The sequence below is a fragment of the Pithys albifrons genome, chromosome 13 (genome assembly GCF_047495875.1).
Source record: "Pithys albifrons albifrons isolate INPA30051 chromosome 13, PitAlb_v1, whole genome shotgun sequence".
Lineage (NCBI taxonomy): Eukaryota > Metazoa > Chordata > Aves > Passeriformes > Thamnophilidae > Pithys > Pithys albifrons.
In genome coordinates, this window is record NC_092470.1 from 6,202,302 (window position 1) to 6,219,565 (window position 17,264).

Here is a 17,264-nt window from a genome sequence, read left to right on the forward strand (position 1 = left end):
AGCCCAGACCTGCAGGGGTGACCAAGCTCTGAGCAAGAGTGTTGGGAAAAAAAGATGAGAACATCCAACCTGAAGCTGTTCTGCTTGGAACTAAGTGGATTTTGGAATGACACATGTGGGGAATTAGCATGACTTGAGTGGACAACAATCCCTTTCCAGGATTGCTGCTACTCATGCTGGGAAAGAGCCCTGTGATACAACAGCTCCTACAGGAATGGGATTAATTCTGGGTGCTCTCCTGGATGTCAGGACTTCAGAAAACACCCAGAAACACTCCCAGGCCCACTCTGTGAAGACCACAGGGCACCTGGGGAGGACTTTAACTTTGTACCCTTTTTAACTAGAGAAAAGGTGCTGGGCTTGGCTAGAAGCACATCTTTAGTTAGCAGTCTCCTTAAAACTGCTGTCAGAAGGTGGAAGTCAAGGACAGACAACACCATCCCATCTTCCAAACTGGCCACCTACACTTGCAACACCTGTAAAATCTTCCGTTTGAAAAAGAATTAACTCGGTACATCCAACATGGTCATTTGGGAATGGGAAAATAATGGAGAGATCTTTTGGAAGGAAGCCAAGCAGGCACACAAGGCCCTTGTGCACTGCCCAGCCACCTTGATGGGAAGAGTTAAGCTCATTTTAAGCTCTCATGCCCTGATAATTCATAGCAGCAGCTTCAGTTGTTTGCCAGCCTGAGAAACAACATGATGGATACACATAATCCAAATACTCTGTGCCAGAGTAGCTCAGGACCATCCTATTTAACAAGGTCTATCCACCTCCAGCTGCACTCACAGGGTCCCATCAGGGCTTTACCTGGAAAGTTCTCACAGAGAACTTCAACTGGAGTGTTTCTCTTTGTGTCCCCAATCTTCTGATACCTCTCTTTTAAGGTGTCAGCCTGCAGCGCACAAAGACAAAACAGTTGTGGAGAAAGAGTTCAACCATGTGAGAAAGGACATGCTGTATGGGAAGAAAAACAAAGTATTTAATGCCCACTCCGGGTGGCATCAGAAGATGTTACTTGTAACTGAACTGCCTCCTGGACTACACTGACAGGAACATTTTATGGGTCACGGGCAGAGGAAATCCAAGGCCACATTCCAAACATCCTCAGTAAGGAAAGGCAGACCCTCATTAGTGTCTTACAAGGCTCCTTTCTCACAGCCCCATCCTGAGGGCCATGCAGGGAGGGTTTCACAGGAGCAGCAAACCAAGCTGCAGGAGCTGGGATGGCACAGCAGGACCTCCCCCATGCTCAGGCCACTGGCAGCACAAACAACTGCAGAACACCCAGTGCAAGGCTAGTCTGGGTCTTCCTGTGGGTAACAGAATGACCCCACGCAGGTAACGACTTGCATCAGTAACACTTCTCCCAAATCCCACACTGCCTCTCCTTTCACCCCCACACTGCCTGTCACTGGGACAGCACTGACCAAACATTGGTCATCAAGGCAATGGATTTGCAGTTGGATTTCCCACCTAAATCCCCTCTGAAGCACAGAACTCTGCTCCAGTTGCATCCTAAAAATGGGGCTTATTGCCTTCATTTCAAAGTATGCCAATTAGACTGGGCAGCAGCTTAATTAGCATCACAGATGTTCTCTGAAAACATGGCACTGACAGTACAGACCAGAAGCATGAGCTGAGGAAACCTACAAGAGCAAAGCTGCCACATTCTGGGTCAAGCTGGAGAGCCTGTGTTTGCCCTGGACCTCAAAAGGGGACAATTAGTCCTGGACCTCAAAAGGGGACAATTAGTCCAGGACAATTAATTCTTGTCAAGTTCAGCACTGAACTGAGGAACTTTTGCAGAACCTTTTTGAAATCCGTAACTATTTTAGAACAATTTACAGAATTAATTTACAGCAGATGAGTTCCACTAAACCCTAAGAAAGTATGTACTACAATAACACACTTACAGAGGTGTGAACGTAAAGTCAGAGAGATTCTGATTTCTTTCATGACCCTTCATGCTTGGAAAACCCTTTCTTTGCTTTTTCTGTCACATGTCTGATAAGGCTGAGCTCAGACTAATTCTGGATAGGTGGTGACAGAAGAGCTTAACAAGGTCTACCACCCAAGCTGCTTCCACTGACCATCAGTGTCCTGCTGAGCAGCTCCTGAGCCCAAAACATCATCTTCTTTCCCCAACAGGAGTTCTCATCTACACTGATCAGATTTGGGCCCTTCACTCCCTGCAATTCCAAAGCTGAACACAGTAGCTTAATCATCAGGGAGGTGATGGAGAAATGAGGATGCAGCTTCCAAGAGCTTCAGAGCCAGCAAATGACTTGCTCCTGGTTAACTCCGCTGATGGATGTTGGCGGCACTTGATAACTCAATTGCCTGCAGGGCCTCCTCATTGTACACACATCCCATAAACTCCTCAGCACTGAGTGTCCAGCGTCTCTGGAGGGAAGCCAAGCTCAATCTGTCTGCCAGAAAACCAGTTTTTCAAGCTGAAGTCCATCTGTGCATCTAAACCCATCAAACTGCTCCCATTATAAACACAGATCCCAGATGCAGCTGGGGGATTGTGTGCCCTAACTGGAATTTCATAAACAACCACTGTGTCCCCGTCGCGCTCCAGCTCGGGGCAGCTTCCAACCACAGCTCTCATCGCTGTCCCTGAACCTCTGCTCAATCCTCTCTCCCAAACTGTACCAATAAAGTGCCAGGTAACATATTTCTACCTTAAAATCGTGCCTGTAGCTACAGCTAATGCCTCATCCTTAGACTTCAAGGACACAACAGAGAGCACAGTGTTTCTGGCTGGGTTTTGCCAATGTTTCCCCAGTGGATTCTCCTTTGGGCAGAGACCAGCCAGAAGTTTTCAAGGGCAAAACCTAAAGCTTCAACTTACCTTCAATCCCTGCCAGGGCAGGCTGCCTCGGAGGAAATACATGAACATATGGCCCAGGGCTTCTAAGTCATCTCGACGACTTTGCTCTAAAAGAGGAGAGATGACAAATTATTCCTGCAGAGTCAGGAATGGCTCTGAGATCTCCTCAGCAGCCACACCTGTATCTGAGATAAAGGTATGACAGGGACATTCTCTCGCTGTCTGCAGCTCAGATCTTGTGCAAAACCACCTAGAAGCTGTTTCAAAAACCAGAAAACATGCTAAATCAGCTGGAAGGCATAATAAGACAGGAGCTGTACGACAAACAGCTCAGCCTGTCTGGGATAAGTCTTAATTGCAGAGGAATAAAGCAGTTCCCCAATCCTTCTCCAGCCTGCCAGTGCTCATGGTGCACCTGTCATGTGGGGCTGGATCATTTCCTCTGGGCTCCATGGGAACAGGGGATACTCACAGCCAGCTGCAGGGAACTACCCTTGCACAGTGCCAACCCCCTGGCAATCACTCCTGCATCTCATTGCATCAGAGCAGGTCAAAAATAGCTCCTTCCAGAGCTGTGAAACACTTGCTGCTGTTGCCATGCAGATGTTCTGATTATAAATGAAGGGGTGAACAGGGGAGCCTCGAGCCAAAGGAAAAAGAATCCTTAAAATTAAGCTCCCAAAATGTATCCAAAAACCCAAGGGGGGATAGGAGAGAACAATAAATGTGGTGGCAATGGCACAGGACTGGGGCTGGGCTAGGGCTCACTGAGCTCACAGACTCGTTTGGTGCAACCTCCTCGTCTCCAAATCTCCACCTGCACCATATAATGTGCTTCACAGCCACAACCAGGAGCAGATCCAGCCCACAGGCTGGACAGACATGAGCTGGGCCTGCTGCTGCATCATCTGCACAAGAGGAAGGCAGCGCCTTGCACAGTGTGACTCCCTCACAGGCAGCAGGAACTCAACCCTCAGCAGATGCCGGGAGTGAGAACACTTGGGAGAAGGGAGCTGAGGTGACAGTTCCTGCAGGTTACCCTCATAAAAAGGGGAGAAAAAAAGAGGATGTCCTGGGTAATTCAGTGTGATGCAGTGATGCAGATGAATTTCTCAGGAAGATGCTTGAGTGCACTTGTCTCTCAGAAAAATTGCAATCAGACGCCTTAGTTTGAAGTGTGAAGAGATTGATTCCACCTGGGCTGGTCTCAGCAGTGAAGCATCAACCTCTCAAAACTCCTGGGGGCAGAGACAGCCCCCCCTGGCTGGCAGCCAGCCCTGGCCTCCTCAAATACACCCCAGAACTGACACTGACCCTTCCCCTGCATGAGGCATGGTGGGAGCTGAAAACCTCCAGGAAATGGGTCCTCAGGAAGGCACGTGGTGCACTCCAAACACAAACACATCCTCCTTCCACATCACCTGCACCAGCAGCTCCCAAGCCTGCTCCTGCTGTGCTTTCCCATTCCTCCAACCCCTCCTGACACTACATTTTCCAACATTAGAAGTTGGGTTCATCCCTCCTTGCTCCCCAAAGAGAGTGAACTCTCCAAGTGAGGTGGAAGCCAGAACACTGGGAGGCCACTCAGAATATTCCATTATCTTACTGCCTGCTCCTATGGATTTAAGTGAATATAAACATTTTATAAGGGTTGTTTTTGTCTTTCAGCCACAGAAATGTAACCTTCTGGTATGAGAGAAAGCAGTGAGGAAAGGAGATGAAAGCCAGGTTTAAAATTAGTTAAATTATTCATTTTCTCCAACCAATTACTAGGGCAGGAACATCCAACTCTAACATCTGGAGCTGGAAGGTACTGGGACAGTGCTGTGCTATAAAAATCTATTTGTCCGTCATTTACTGTGGCAATCACTGCCTGCCTACTTGTCTTTTATCAGAGCAGAGCTGCTCCCAGTTATTTAGTTCCCAATAAAAACTATAATTATGAGGCTTCCAACATTTCAGCTGCCTCAATTCCTCAAAAGAGAGGGGAAAAAAAAGCTTCACAACTGTAAACAGCATTGCAGCATCAGGAGGCTCACAAATAGCTTGAAGGGCATGAGAGAGTAGTAAGTCAAGATGCCATTGGAGCCCCACTAGACTCACACAGCAAGTTGGAGTGTGTCCAGAGGAGGGACTGGAGCTGGGGAAGGAGCTGGAGCACCAGGAGCAGCTGAGAGAGATGGGGGGTCTTAGCCTGGAGAAAAGGAGGCTCAGTGGGTACCTTCTCACTCTCTCCAGCTCCCTGACAGGAGGGGGAAGCTGGGGAGGGCTTGGGCTCTGCTTCCAGTGAATAGGGACAGGACAAGAGAAACTGCTCCAGGTAGCACCATGGGGAAGTTTAGGTTGGATACTGGGGAAAATTTCTTCACTGAAAGGGTTGTCAAGGCTGTCCAGGGCAGTGGTGGAGTCCTCACTCCTAGAAGTGTTCAAAAGCCGTGTCAATGTGGGCACCTGGGGACCCGTGATGAACACGGCAGTGCCAGGGGAGTGGTTGGACACAATGACCTTAGAGAGCTTTTCCAGCCTCAGTGATTCTGTGACTCTTGAGGCTCCCCCCGAGCAGACAGACCTTTGCCAAGGTGGGTGTTGATGGACATGTATCTCGCCGTTCCAGTCAAGCTCTTGTGCTCCCTGTAGGGTATGTGTTTTTTGGTTTCCGGGTCAATGTACTCCTTCGCCAATCCAAAGTCTATGATGTGGATGACGTGCTCCTTCTTATTGCCCTGCCGGCCAATGAGGAAGTTTTCTGGCTTCACATCTCGGTAGATGAGGTTCTTGGAATGCACATACTCCATCCGAGAGATCTGCACAATGACAAGGAAACAGTTATTTGGGTGCAGACCAGCTACCAGAAGAGCTGGAAGAGGAATTCTCATCCCCTCCTTTCCCTGGCTATTGTGCTGTGCTCCCTGACTTTATTCCCACGGAAATGGCAAAGGCTGTTTCTGAGGCGTTATTGCCGGGATGCAGCTCTTGGCAGGGAGACAAGACTGCAGCAGCCTTTTTGTATTGATTTTAAACATACTAAACTGGCTACCAGGAGCTCTTCCCTTGCCCACCGCCTTCCCTTGTTGCTCTGTGTCTTACCACCTTCCTCCCTCGACCCATATGTTGTCTTAGACGCGCCAGATTCTTCATGAAGGGGGATTTGTGGGAAGGCAGAAGCTTTATGATCCTCAAAGCTGACTAAAATAATAATTAATCTTATTGCTGTCAAGTAGGAATAGCTGGAACATTTGTCAGTTTTTGATGAACACTGGTCTGGCAGTATGACTGAAAGGGAAGGTGAAGGGCAGGAACTCCACTTCCAAGGTGATGGAGGGCCTCCCACAACACATCTTGTTCAGAAGTTCACCATTAAAGTTGCTTCTGAACCCAAATATATTGCAGGGGATGCTTGAACAGGTCACCAAGCAGTTCTCCTTTGAGTCCCTAACTTAAGAGATGATTCAAATTGGAAATAACTCTCAATTTCATTTAATTTGTTACCTTTAATTGCCTTTTTAGGTTTCAAATTAGAATATGTGAATCCCCATTTTGGGCTATCCTGGTTGCAGCTGCCCCACCTGCTGTAGGACATGGTGGCTTTGGTAAACAAGGTGCTTGTTTGGAGAGGTCATTGAGATGGATCCACATCCACGTGGTTTGCAATGCTATGAAACCACCACAAAGCTCCCACAAACTCCCAGCTTTGCACTAATGAGTGTCTGAGTGTCAGTTCCCAGAGGTCAGTGTTGCACCACTGTGATGGATCTCAGGATGGTGCACTCAAGTTTGGGGAACATCTAAGGGAAGAGTCACCAGGTGGTCACCCCTCCTGGGTGGATCCCAGCTCTCGACCACTGAGCCAGCTCTCCCTGAGCTGAACAGCAGGGAACCAAATCCCCATCAGCCCTTCCAAACATCTTGCTCGCAGGGACTGCCAGCACTGTTGGCCTGAAAGATGCCCCTGCTTCCCCACTTACTGAATCCACACACCAATCCACAGGGCAAACCCAGATCATTCTTTCTCCTTACAGACCTTGGATCCACACGTGGTTTAAAGCTTCATGTGTGTATGATCCCTCCATCCGTCTCTCAGACCCTTTGTAAGGAAAACCTGCTGCATTTCCACTTCTTGGAAAGGACAGACAGGAGGGGGCAGCACTTTGTGTAAGATAAACAGCTGTACAGGGAGGGCAGCAGAAAGGAAAAAACTGGCTGCAGGTGAATCAGGCTTAAAAAACAGGACTTGCTCAAAGGCTCTTCAAAGAAGGAACTGGCACGTGCTGCCGCTCCCCTTCCCTCCACACAGTGATTGATTTCAATGTGCTGGGAAAATGGGTTTCACGGCTAACAGCCATTATTTCCAATCAATTACAGGCTGATGCAGAGCAGAGCAGATGCTCTTCAGCCATTCTTCACGCTTTGAATCACCTACAGGACACAGCAGCAGCTTGGGAGACAAAAAGATACGTCGGGAGGCAATTCAAATGAAGATGCAACCCTTGAAAGTGGAACAAAGCACTTCCTCGCCTCTCCACATGTAACAAGCTCTCAAGCAGAGCCTGACAGGCTCATTTGATTTGTTCCTGCTACCAGAACAGCTCAGTTGTTGAAATCCCAACAGCAATTAGACAACCTGAAAGGAGCCTCTTTTTTATGTTCTTTAAAAACTCACAGCGAGTTGCATCAGGCAGGACAACAACCTGGACAACCAGCAGTAGCACTCAGACATATTTATTTACCTGCCTTTTTTCCTTCCATCTGCCTTTTTTTTGCTTCCATCACACACACACAGATGCTGTGGGGTCTTTCATATTCCTTCTGCTTTACTTCCACCTGCTTGGATGCCTCATGCTGGAGAGCTGCACTCAGCCACGATGGGTGGAAGTGACTCTCCGAGCTAGAAAGATGTTTCCTACAGCAGCCTCCGTGCTTTATTCCCCTTGACAAGATGCTCCCCCTGCTTGTGGCTGCTGTGATGGGGAGTATCTGGGCCACGCTGTCCTCCCAGGCTTGGTGCCTGAGAAGACACGAGCAGTGCTGGTTGGCACGACCTCGGCACGACTCACACCCATTGCACGGCTGACAGAGCACTCCAGAAAGGTGCTGGATGGAGAGATGCAGTGCCCACTTCTCTGGGTTTGAACTACAGGCTCTAACTCTTCTATAGACAGAGAAACCACTCAAGGAGCTGGGACTACTTTGGAATTGCTTTTACACTGAAAAAACAGCGAGCACAGGAGCACTGGGGGTGGATGGAACACTCTGCTTGTGAATTAAAGAGGGATTTTCATGGTCACGGCTGGCCCAGTCCATCCTTGGAGCACAGATCTCCATTTCAGGTGTCAGAGAAACCCTTAGGGAGGGAGAGAATCCCTTGGCACACGGCAGGACCCCTGCGCTGTGGCAGAGAAATGAGAGGATATTGTGACATTTACCAGGTGCCAAACAAACCTGTGCTTTCATTTGCCTTCCTCTTGCCAAGGAAGGAAGTGTAACAAGCCCTCTTCTCCCGAAAAGGTAACTCTTAAGGAGCTGATCTCGATGGCAATCCAATCTCTACACCCTCTTAATAAATTTGAGCCCTTCTTCCACTCATCACCTGCTTGAATATAGATCAGATCAGCAGAGATGTAAAATTCACTTTGTTTAGAGGCAATTTTGATGCTCACTGATGAAAAACCTTTTTGCCATGTCTCGGTTCAGATCACAACCATAAACCCTCTGGCAAATTTTGAATAAATTTGACCAAGGCAGGGCCCTCCAATGCTGATGTTTTTGCTAAGGAGAGCTCAGCTCCCATCGTTCTGTGAGGTTTCAGTCTCTGAACAGCCTGGTAGCACCAAACCAGTAAAACTGGTAGGACTGTGGGAGGGTGCTGTGCTCCCTGTGTCCTGGGGAGAGGGTAAGAAATGAGATGTTCCTGGGATGTCCAAACAGAGGGAGGGAGCTGGGGCAGGTACCGGGGCAGGGCTGTGTAAGGGACATGGGACACATGTCTGTAGGAATCCAGCGTCACTGGTTCTGCTGCGCAAGGAGCAAGTTTCTCAGAAGCATAACTTGACCTTCCCTTCATAGGCAAGAGTTCTTCTCACACCTGAGAAGTTTCCTTTTATAAGACACATGGAGAGAGACTTTTTATCAAGGCCTATAGGGACAGGACAAGCACCAACATTTAACTTGGGAGAAGGCAGGTTTAGGTTGGAGGTAAGGAAGAAATTCTTCCCTCTAAGAGTGGTGAGGCCCTGGCACAGATTGCCCAGAAAAGCTGTGGCTGCAGCATCTCTAGAAGTGTTCAAAGCCAGGTTGGACGGGGCTTGGAGCAACCTGGTCTAATGAAAGGTGTCCCTGCCATGGCAGAGAGGTTAGATTAGACCTTCGAAGGTTCCTTCCAACCCAAACCATCCTGTGATTCCGTAACAGAAGGAGATTCTCTCTCCAGCCAACAGACAGCCCTGAACCTGCACTGACCCCACGCTCAGCTCCCCAGGGCTGGCAGACCCGAGTGGCCCCACGGAGGCCCCGCTGTCACTCACCAGCTGGATGGCAATCATCAACACCGTCTTCAGGGTGAACGTCCTGTCGCAGAGGTCAAACAAATCTTCCAAGCTGGGACCAAGCAGCTCCAGTACCATGGCATTGTACTTCCCACATGGCCCGAAGTAATACACCTGGGGAAGCCCTTCAGCTGGAAGGGATGAACAGAGTTCACATCAGTCAGCAGGACAAGGTTAATTCCCTTTCTCCAGCATGTACAACTTTCTCCAGGCAGAGCTTTACTGTTACTTCTTGAGTGATTCTGTTTGATGTTGCCCAGTAAGGAAATAAGTTCCAGCACACACTGTGAATGAACCCAAGGCCAAACCAGTGCAAGTTCTGCTTGGCTACACCCTTGGACAGACAAATGGATTTCAGAGCAGTAACATGACCACATGAAAGCATTGAGCTTTGGCAGCTTAAAGACTTGGACTTAGGGAACAAGACACAGAGTTCCCTTTGCTGCACTGAACACCAGGCAGAGAACAAGCCCAGATGTTGCTGGCACTTGTCAGAGCAGTTAGGAAGATGATAGCCCTTGGAGAACATGAGGCATGGCCAAAAAAGGGCTGCTTTGTCAAGATAACACACAGCCCTTGTTTTTTAAGCACAACCTTAGACAAAGTTTACTCTTACTAAGGAGAAAGGGAAAAAATTCTTTTCAAATAAAGAAAAGTTTTAAATTTTTACCCATCACCATGTAAAAATAGGTGATCATAGTCATTAAACATATGTGTGCACACACAACTATCAACATCCAACTGTCAGGAGCCAGAGACCACCTTCCCACCCAACCCAGCTCAGCGAGAGCACACAGTGTTGGGGCTCAGCTGGCAGGGCATTTTTGGGTGGATCAGCTTTCTGAAAGGGATTGGAAGGGAAAAAACCAGCCTTGGTGTTGGAACACTCACAGAGCTGCACAGTGCTCCTGGAATTACCTTTGAGTAAATCAGAGCAGCCCATCCAGGAGGAATTCAGTGCAGGGCTAAGTGCTTATTTTGCCAATCAGCACCTGCACAGCACTTGATGCCCCAGCATCAGCATGAACTGTGTAACACTCTCAAAAATATATAGATTTCCAGTCAACACCTCATAAGCAGTTCCAAAACACAGTGGAAGGGTTTTGTTTTGAAATATGGGGGTATGCCCTATTTCAAAACAAAGAATTTGCTTGAAACCCAAAAGACTCCTGCTACTGAGTGTAAAGGCTGAGCCTGGGGAGCAGCACTACAGAGCTCCATAAATTCCAGAGCATGGGATCTGAACGCAGCGTGATCATTCATTTTACAGCATGTTTGAAGTGATGCAGTCACACACCTATATTTATATAAGAGATCAATGTTAGGAACAGCAAAATACTCGACTAATTAAATGCACGGTCTGGTATCGTGATGTTTCTCAGGCAGCAGAACAGGGAAACACTTCAGGCTGGAGTGTGTTGGCAACACAACAAATGCAAGTCCTTGTCCTACTCCACATTTAGGGAAGCCTCGTTAATCCACAGCGCTCTTCAACCTGCCAGCTTTGTCATAAATGTGGTGCTGAGATTACTGAAGCTTAAATGTTACAGAACTTGTGCTCCCAAGTGTTGCTCCAAAGGAACAAAATGTGGCTTGACAAAGATTACCAGAGGATGGTTTTAATCTTGTTAACTTGGGGAATCAAGGTAGGTATCCATCATCAGGATGCACTAATGGGGTATTACAGAGTATTGCAGGAATTCCCTGTCTAACCAGAGTTTTGTGTCCCATGCCAAACGTTTACTCAACCTGGTTTGGGGAGGCTGCTGCTCCTAACAGAGGTCTGTGCTTTAGGAAGCTCTAACAGCCATTAAATCCTCCAGGAAAACAGGATGGTTTGAGGCAGAAGCAATTCAGAAAGCCCAACAATGAAGGCATATGATCCAGGCAGCTCCAAAATGCTTTCAAATATCCCCAAATCACCATAAATGGCAATTTCATGTCATCAGCTTAGTGCTGAAGGCTGGAATAATTGTGACAGTTCTTGAAGTAACTCATGGCGAACTCTGGGTTTTCAGTGAGGTCTGATGAGGAATTATTTACATAATCACCTCTAACACCAAGATCAGCATCTCTACTTTTTTAGAGATAACAGAAGAACAATAGAGAATAACAGAAGAACAGAATATTCTATGTAATGTTTAAAACTGATACCATTATAAATTGTGAATACAGATACACAGTGAGCACTTCTACCACAACTCCTACAATTCTCAACAAGTGTAAATCAGGAGGAAATTGGAATTAATGCTGTGCTAATTAAGGTATGTGGGAGAACAAAATTGCAGAAAGGCCCTTAAGGAAGGTGAAGGATCCTGCTCCCAGAGCAAGGGAGAGGAGAACATTTACAGCCTCACTTGGTCAGCAGTGGGCACTGCAATTAAAATTCAATTCCTACTGGGCATAAAGACCAGGAAGATCCATTGCAGCAAGACCCAAAAGGTGGGGGCTGCACATCACAAAATAAGCAACACAACTATTTAGTGCCCTCTGGGATCCCAATGCCTTCATCTTTACCCACTCAAAGCCTTGCAGTCAAGAGGTTGAAGCACCTCCTTGGCTTTAACCCTCAGGAAGGCTCTGCTCGTTGCGGGAGCTCTGACAAGGTGAGGTTGTGGCAAAGAACATTAAAAAAAGCACCCTAAGGGCCAACCTACAGGAGACATTATTGGCTTTAGGTGTACTTTTAGGGTTTGATTTCTCTCTCAGGGTTTTCAGCAGCAGTGCTGCCAACGCAGAACTTCCCTCTGCCTTTACCAGAGTAAAACTGCTGTTACATATCTCTGATTTCCAGAGCCAGGCTCATCGCTGAGTCCCACACCCCAAAGAGCATCGCTGACAACCCGTGTGAAGCCTCTCAGCCTGAGACAGAGCCCTCAGCTCCACACAAGTTATTGAAATGAACTCAACTCACTGGAAAGGGGAAAAGCCCGAAAGAGAAGTTGTGAGCTTGATGTACCTATTAAAGGGTGTCTGTTGGCAGATGAGACTGGATGGAACTTGAGATACAGCTCTGGACCCATTTGGAACAGTAAGAAGAGTCAGCCTAAGAAAATCTGCATCACATTTAACCACAGCCCATTTGCATAATTCATGACGTAACTTGGCTCTATTTCAGTGACTGTGTCCTGGTACCACCGAGTCCATTGCCACGATGGACAGGAACTCCATAAATATCAACAGCAGATCTGTAAATACTTAAGAAGGACTTTGCCAACAAAAGAGATGGATGGAGCAAAAAGGACTTTTTTTGTCTGGGCAGGTGGACTTGAGGTTTTTAATGCCATTGGCAGAGGACTGGAAAGGTCACACAAAGCCAGTGCCATGTCACAGGTGAGCAGTTCTGGAGTCAAAGACTGCAGAATGAAAAATCACTGGCAGGGCAGAGTCTCATTTTAAGGACTCAAAGGTAAACTCAACACTTGAAGTACAAACCACAATCAGTTTAATGCATTAAAACTAGGAATTGCTTCATGGCATTAAACAGGACCAACAAATTAGGGGAAGAAAAACCAGGCATGTCACGTGCAGGTTCTCCTCTGGAAGAACAGCAGTTCATTATAGTGGAGGCCCTGCAAGCAGAAATCATCTCAATTTGCTTAACGTCTTTGGTGTTGCTGCTGGGTGATTTGGCTCAGCTACACGGAAAAGGCCCCGCTCCACCCTTGCTCTCACAGAGAGTTTATCACCCCAATAAACACAGACTGATCACTGCACTGGAATTCACAGGCAAATTCTGCTACTTCAGCAGAGCGATGTCTTGGAAAAAATTCAAGTTGAGCACAGCGAAAACCCAGAAAAGCACTTTGGAGATTAAAGCCTTGTGGCTGGAACGGGAGAGAGCACAGACAGCAAAGCCAAAAACTCGGACTCTCCTTCCCCCACGCTCCTGAGCAGACACATGAGACTGGCCTTGGCTTTCCTGGGATGCTAAACCCTCACTGCCCCTGGGCTGCCACCAAAAGGGACCATTCCATCACCCCCTCAGGGCTGAACAATAAGTTGGGTCAACTCAGAAAAACCTTGGCTTAGGCTTGAATGGAGGAATGGGAACAGGAACAAAGACCAGGACCACTGCTCTTCCAATCTTCACCTGAGCAGGACTAACACCTGGAACAATACTTTAAGTAGATTTCCATCACAGGAGAAACCAACCTGACTGATCCCAGTCATGCAGCCACAGGCTTTACAGCACAACTAACGGCCCTAAGAGCCCCTCAGACACTCAGCACACTCCAACAAGCCACGTTAGTCCAGGCACATGGACATTCCAAAGCCAGTTTCAGGACCAGTTATGGAATGTCGATGGGCAGAACTGCCAATCAAAGGTTATGCCCAAGGAAAATCAGATTTTGCACTGCCTGCCCCACATGGAAGGCCTGGAAAGCAGAACCCACCTGCTGCAGCAGAGCACATGGACTGATGTATGAGCATGACAGGCTACAAATAAACCTTATCAACAGCCAGAAGCCCAAAATACACCCAACTGCAAGAAGCTACACATGGCACCTGCATCAGTGAAGGGGCATAACCTGTGTCCCTGTAGAGCAAGTAACCAGGAGACACCCACACCTTGGGAAAAGTGATCAGTACCAGGAGTTCCTGAATCACCCCTGTTTTTGGCTCCCATGGGGAATTGCTTTCCACTGCTCTTCCATGTGCTGTGCACCAATAGAGAAGTTAATGTTTTCAGTTTCAAGAATTAGAGAAGAATTTCAGACACTCTGTTCATTCAGGTTTCAACACTGAACTCTGTTGCAAAGGGAAGACACTCCTGAGGAATCCCAAAGCAGACATCCAAAAGAGAGGCAGGGCGGATCAGTCCAGTACCCAACAAAGGGCTGATGCTTCATACAAACCACACTATGTGAGCAGCAAGAACTCCTCCTCATCAAGAGGGATGCAGAGACACTCCAGCAGCAGCAGTGCACAGAAAGTTCTGTGCGATTTTAAAGCAGCCCTGATGAATGGGCCATAGATTGTCTCAAAATTCTCATTCAGAGCAGAAAGTTTATTTTTACAAATCACAGAACACAAAATTACACGATGAACAGCATAAATAGCAACTGTGTGAGAGCCGAACATCTATAGCTAAAATTAAACATGTTCCAAACAAATTAAACAAATTGCTTTAGAGTAGTCAACCCGTTTAAGCTGATTACACTAATGAGGATCTACCCTTCTCTTAATTTTCAAATCAGAATAAAATCCTGGCTGAATGAGAAGCTTTGTGATCAACATCGACTGGGCCAAGATCTGAGCTTTTAACCTCTTCAAAAACACCTCATGTAAAGCTACCTGAGCACGCTGGTTAATGGGTCATGTCTGTGAGCTGGGACTAGCAAAGCTCCTTTTGACCTTCAGATTTTGGAATAATCTGCTTCAAAAACAGAAAGAGGGGAGAAAAGTTGAGACAAGTTTGTTACTGGGAACAGAGCTCCTAGAATCACAGAATGGTTTGGGTTGGAAGGGATCTGAAAAATCATCTCATTCCAACACCCTGCCCTAGGCAGAGACACCTTTCCCTGGACCAGGTTGCTCCAAGCCCCATCCAACCTGGCCTTGAACACTTTGAGGGATGGGGAAGCCACAAGAAGGTATTGGATCGATACCTTCTTCCCTGATGACAGCAGAGTGAGCTTTTGATGAGAAGAGGTGACACTCAGCACAACGGTGAGTTGTGAGGAGACAGAGCTACTGTCATCTCCAACGAGGTCCACAAGGACCTCAAGACTCCATCCTCACCCCAGCATATTTGGTGCCTTTTCTCAGGACATGCAGGATGTATTTAATCCCTGCTGTGCTTTGAGTAGCTTGATGGTATTTGATCAACCGAAAAAAAGGTATGGAAAAAGGAACAGAAGAAAAAACAGACACGGGAAGGACAGAAGGAAGAACATATTTGTTCTTGCTGCTGGTAAAAATCCAAACTATTTGATTTTTACTTCACTTGCAGAAAAACAAATTTCAGGATGGTTGTGTTATTAGAATGGGGTGGCATTGCATCCTCCTTGGGTGGTACAAGCTGGTTTCCTGACATCATGGCTTGACTCTACCAAACGACTTCTCACATTCACAAAGAAAGAAGCAGTTGCAGAGAGGGTACCAAGAGGACATTCACATTTGTATTCATACAGATAAAAAAAGATTGGGAGGAGAAACAGCCCTACTGGAAAGGCTGAATGCAGGTAAACTTCCAAAATCTGGGAAATTTACCCAGGAACACCCATCCACAGGCAGTTTTTTAAGCTGCAACAACTAAACTAGTCAAGTGAAATTGTTTCAATTCTTGACAAATACAAAAGAATAAAGTGCTTTTCTGCCAAGTTTCAGGAGACTGAATTCACATTTCTAGGGCTCAAAGGATATGGCTGCACTTGAATCTACACATTACTGTTGGATTTTATATCAATATAACCTTTGCAACAACCTCTTGCTCCAGTGATTATGGCAGCTGGGTCGTAGAACATCTTAGAAGAAGGATAAAACAAGTATATACTTTTATAAAAGTTATTTTAAACTATCCCAAAACATTCTAGCTTAAGTTCCAGCTTAATTACTTATCTTTTCCCACACACTTACAATACAAAGACAAGGGCAGAGGAAAATCATTGCACAGGTTGCCCAGGGCAGTGGTGGAGACACTCAACAACATCCCCAGAGGGACTGAAAAGCTGTGTGGATGTGGCAGCTGGGGACAGGGTTGCGTGGTGGCCTTGGCAGTGTTGGGGGAATGGTTGAGGTCAAGGATCTCAGAGGGCTTTCCCAACCTCAATGATCCTGTGATTCGGCTCTGCTACAGGTCCCTGGGTCAGCTGAGCTCTGCTGGGCAGTTCAAAGCCAGACCATGTCAGAACAACCAAAATAAATAAACAAACAAACTACACTCCCCAAACCTCCAAGAACTCAAAAGACAAATTGTTTCCCAGTCTGTTTTCTGTGGCTGTGCAGTTCCTGTATTGGGTCAGCTCTACCTGCTGAGAGAGTTAAGAGGCAGGTTTTGGCCACTTCATTTTAAGCAGGTAACAGAGAAGTTCCGATGAAATAACAGAGTTATTTTCTTTCCTTTAAGAACAACGTCATAGATTCATGGAATATCCTGAGCTGGAAAGAACCCAAAAGGATCATCAAGTCCAACTCCTGGTCCTGCACAGAACACCCCAACAATCCCACCCCTGTGCATGACTGTGCTGTCCAAATGGTCCTTGAGCTCTGGCAGCTTTGGGGCTGTGCCCACTGCCCTGGGGAGCCTGTTCAGTGCCCAACTACCCTTTGGGGGAAGAACCTTTCCCTAATAGCCAGCCTAAACCTGCCTTGACACAGGCGGGGAGCATTGAGTTCCCATTAACACTCCTCACCTTCCTATCACCTTCCAAATCACACAAAACTAAAGACAGAAGGGGCAGAGCTCACTTATCTTTGATTAAATACCTTCACTTCCCACAGGAAAAGGCTACAAAAAGGACATCACACATCAGCTCTTTGCTGGGAATCAAGTATTTTGAGATCTGCAGTTATTGCCCCAACCTAACCCTCCTCTGACACAGCTCCAGCCATTCCCTTAGGTCCTGTCCTTGGTCACAGTGAGCAGAGGTCAGTGCTGCTCCTTGGGAGGAAGATGGGCACATTATGCATATGAAGTGATGCATATTAATTACATCAGAGGGATAAGATTCAGAAAAATCAACACCAGAAGTTCTTGGTTTTGAGTGCTCAGTTGCACCCAAATTCAACTCCAGAAGCAGTGCCAAGGCAGAGGCTCCTTCTTGGCAGATGAAAAGCCCTAAGAAAGCAGCAATAAAAGGCTTGTGCTGAATTCCTGCTGTGCTGCCCAGAGAACCATCTTGAGCTGATCACACCATGTCACGAGCGGCTTCTGC

General features: G+C 47.1%; 1 protein-coding gene across 1 annotated transcript in view; it reads right to left on the reverse strand.

Moving 5' to 3' along the window:
* CSNK1G1 (casein kinase 1 gamma 1) overlaps positions 1-17,264 on the reverse strand; it is a 94,853-nt gene that overhangs the window by 17,691 nt on the left and 59,898 nt on the right. The window contains 4 exon segments of the mRNA XM_071568235.1: positions 814-898; positions 2,864-2,949; positions 5,412-5,646; positions 9,364-9,515. Of these exon segments, the coding sequence (XP_071424336.1) occupies positions 814-898; positions 2,864-2,949; positions 5,412-5,646; positions 9,364-9,515 (558 nt within the window).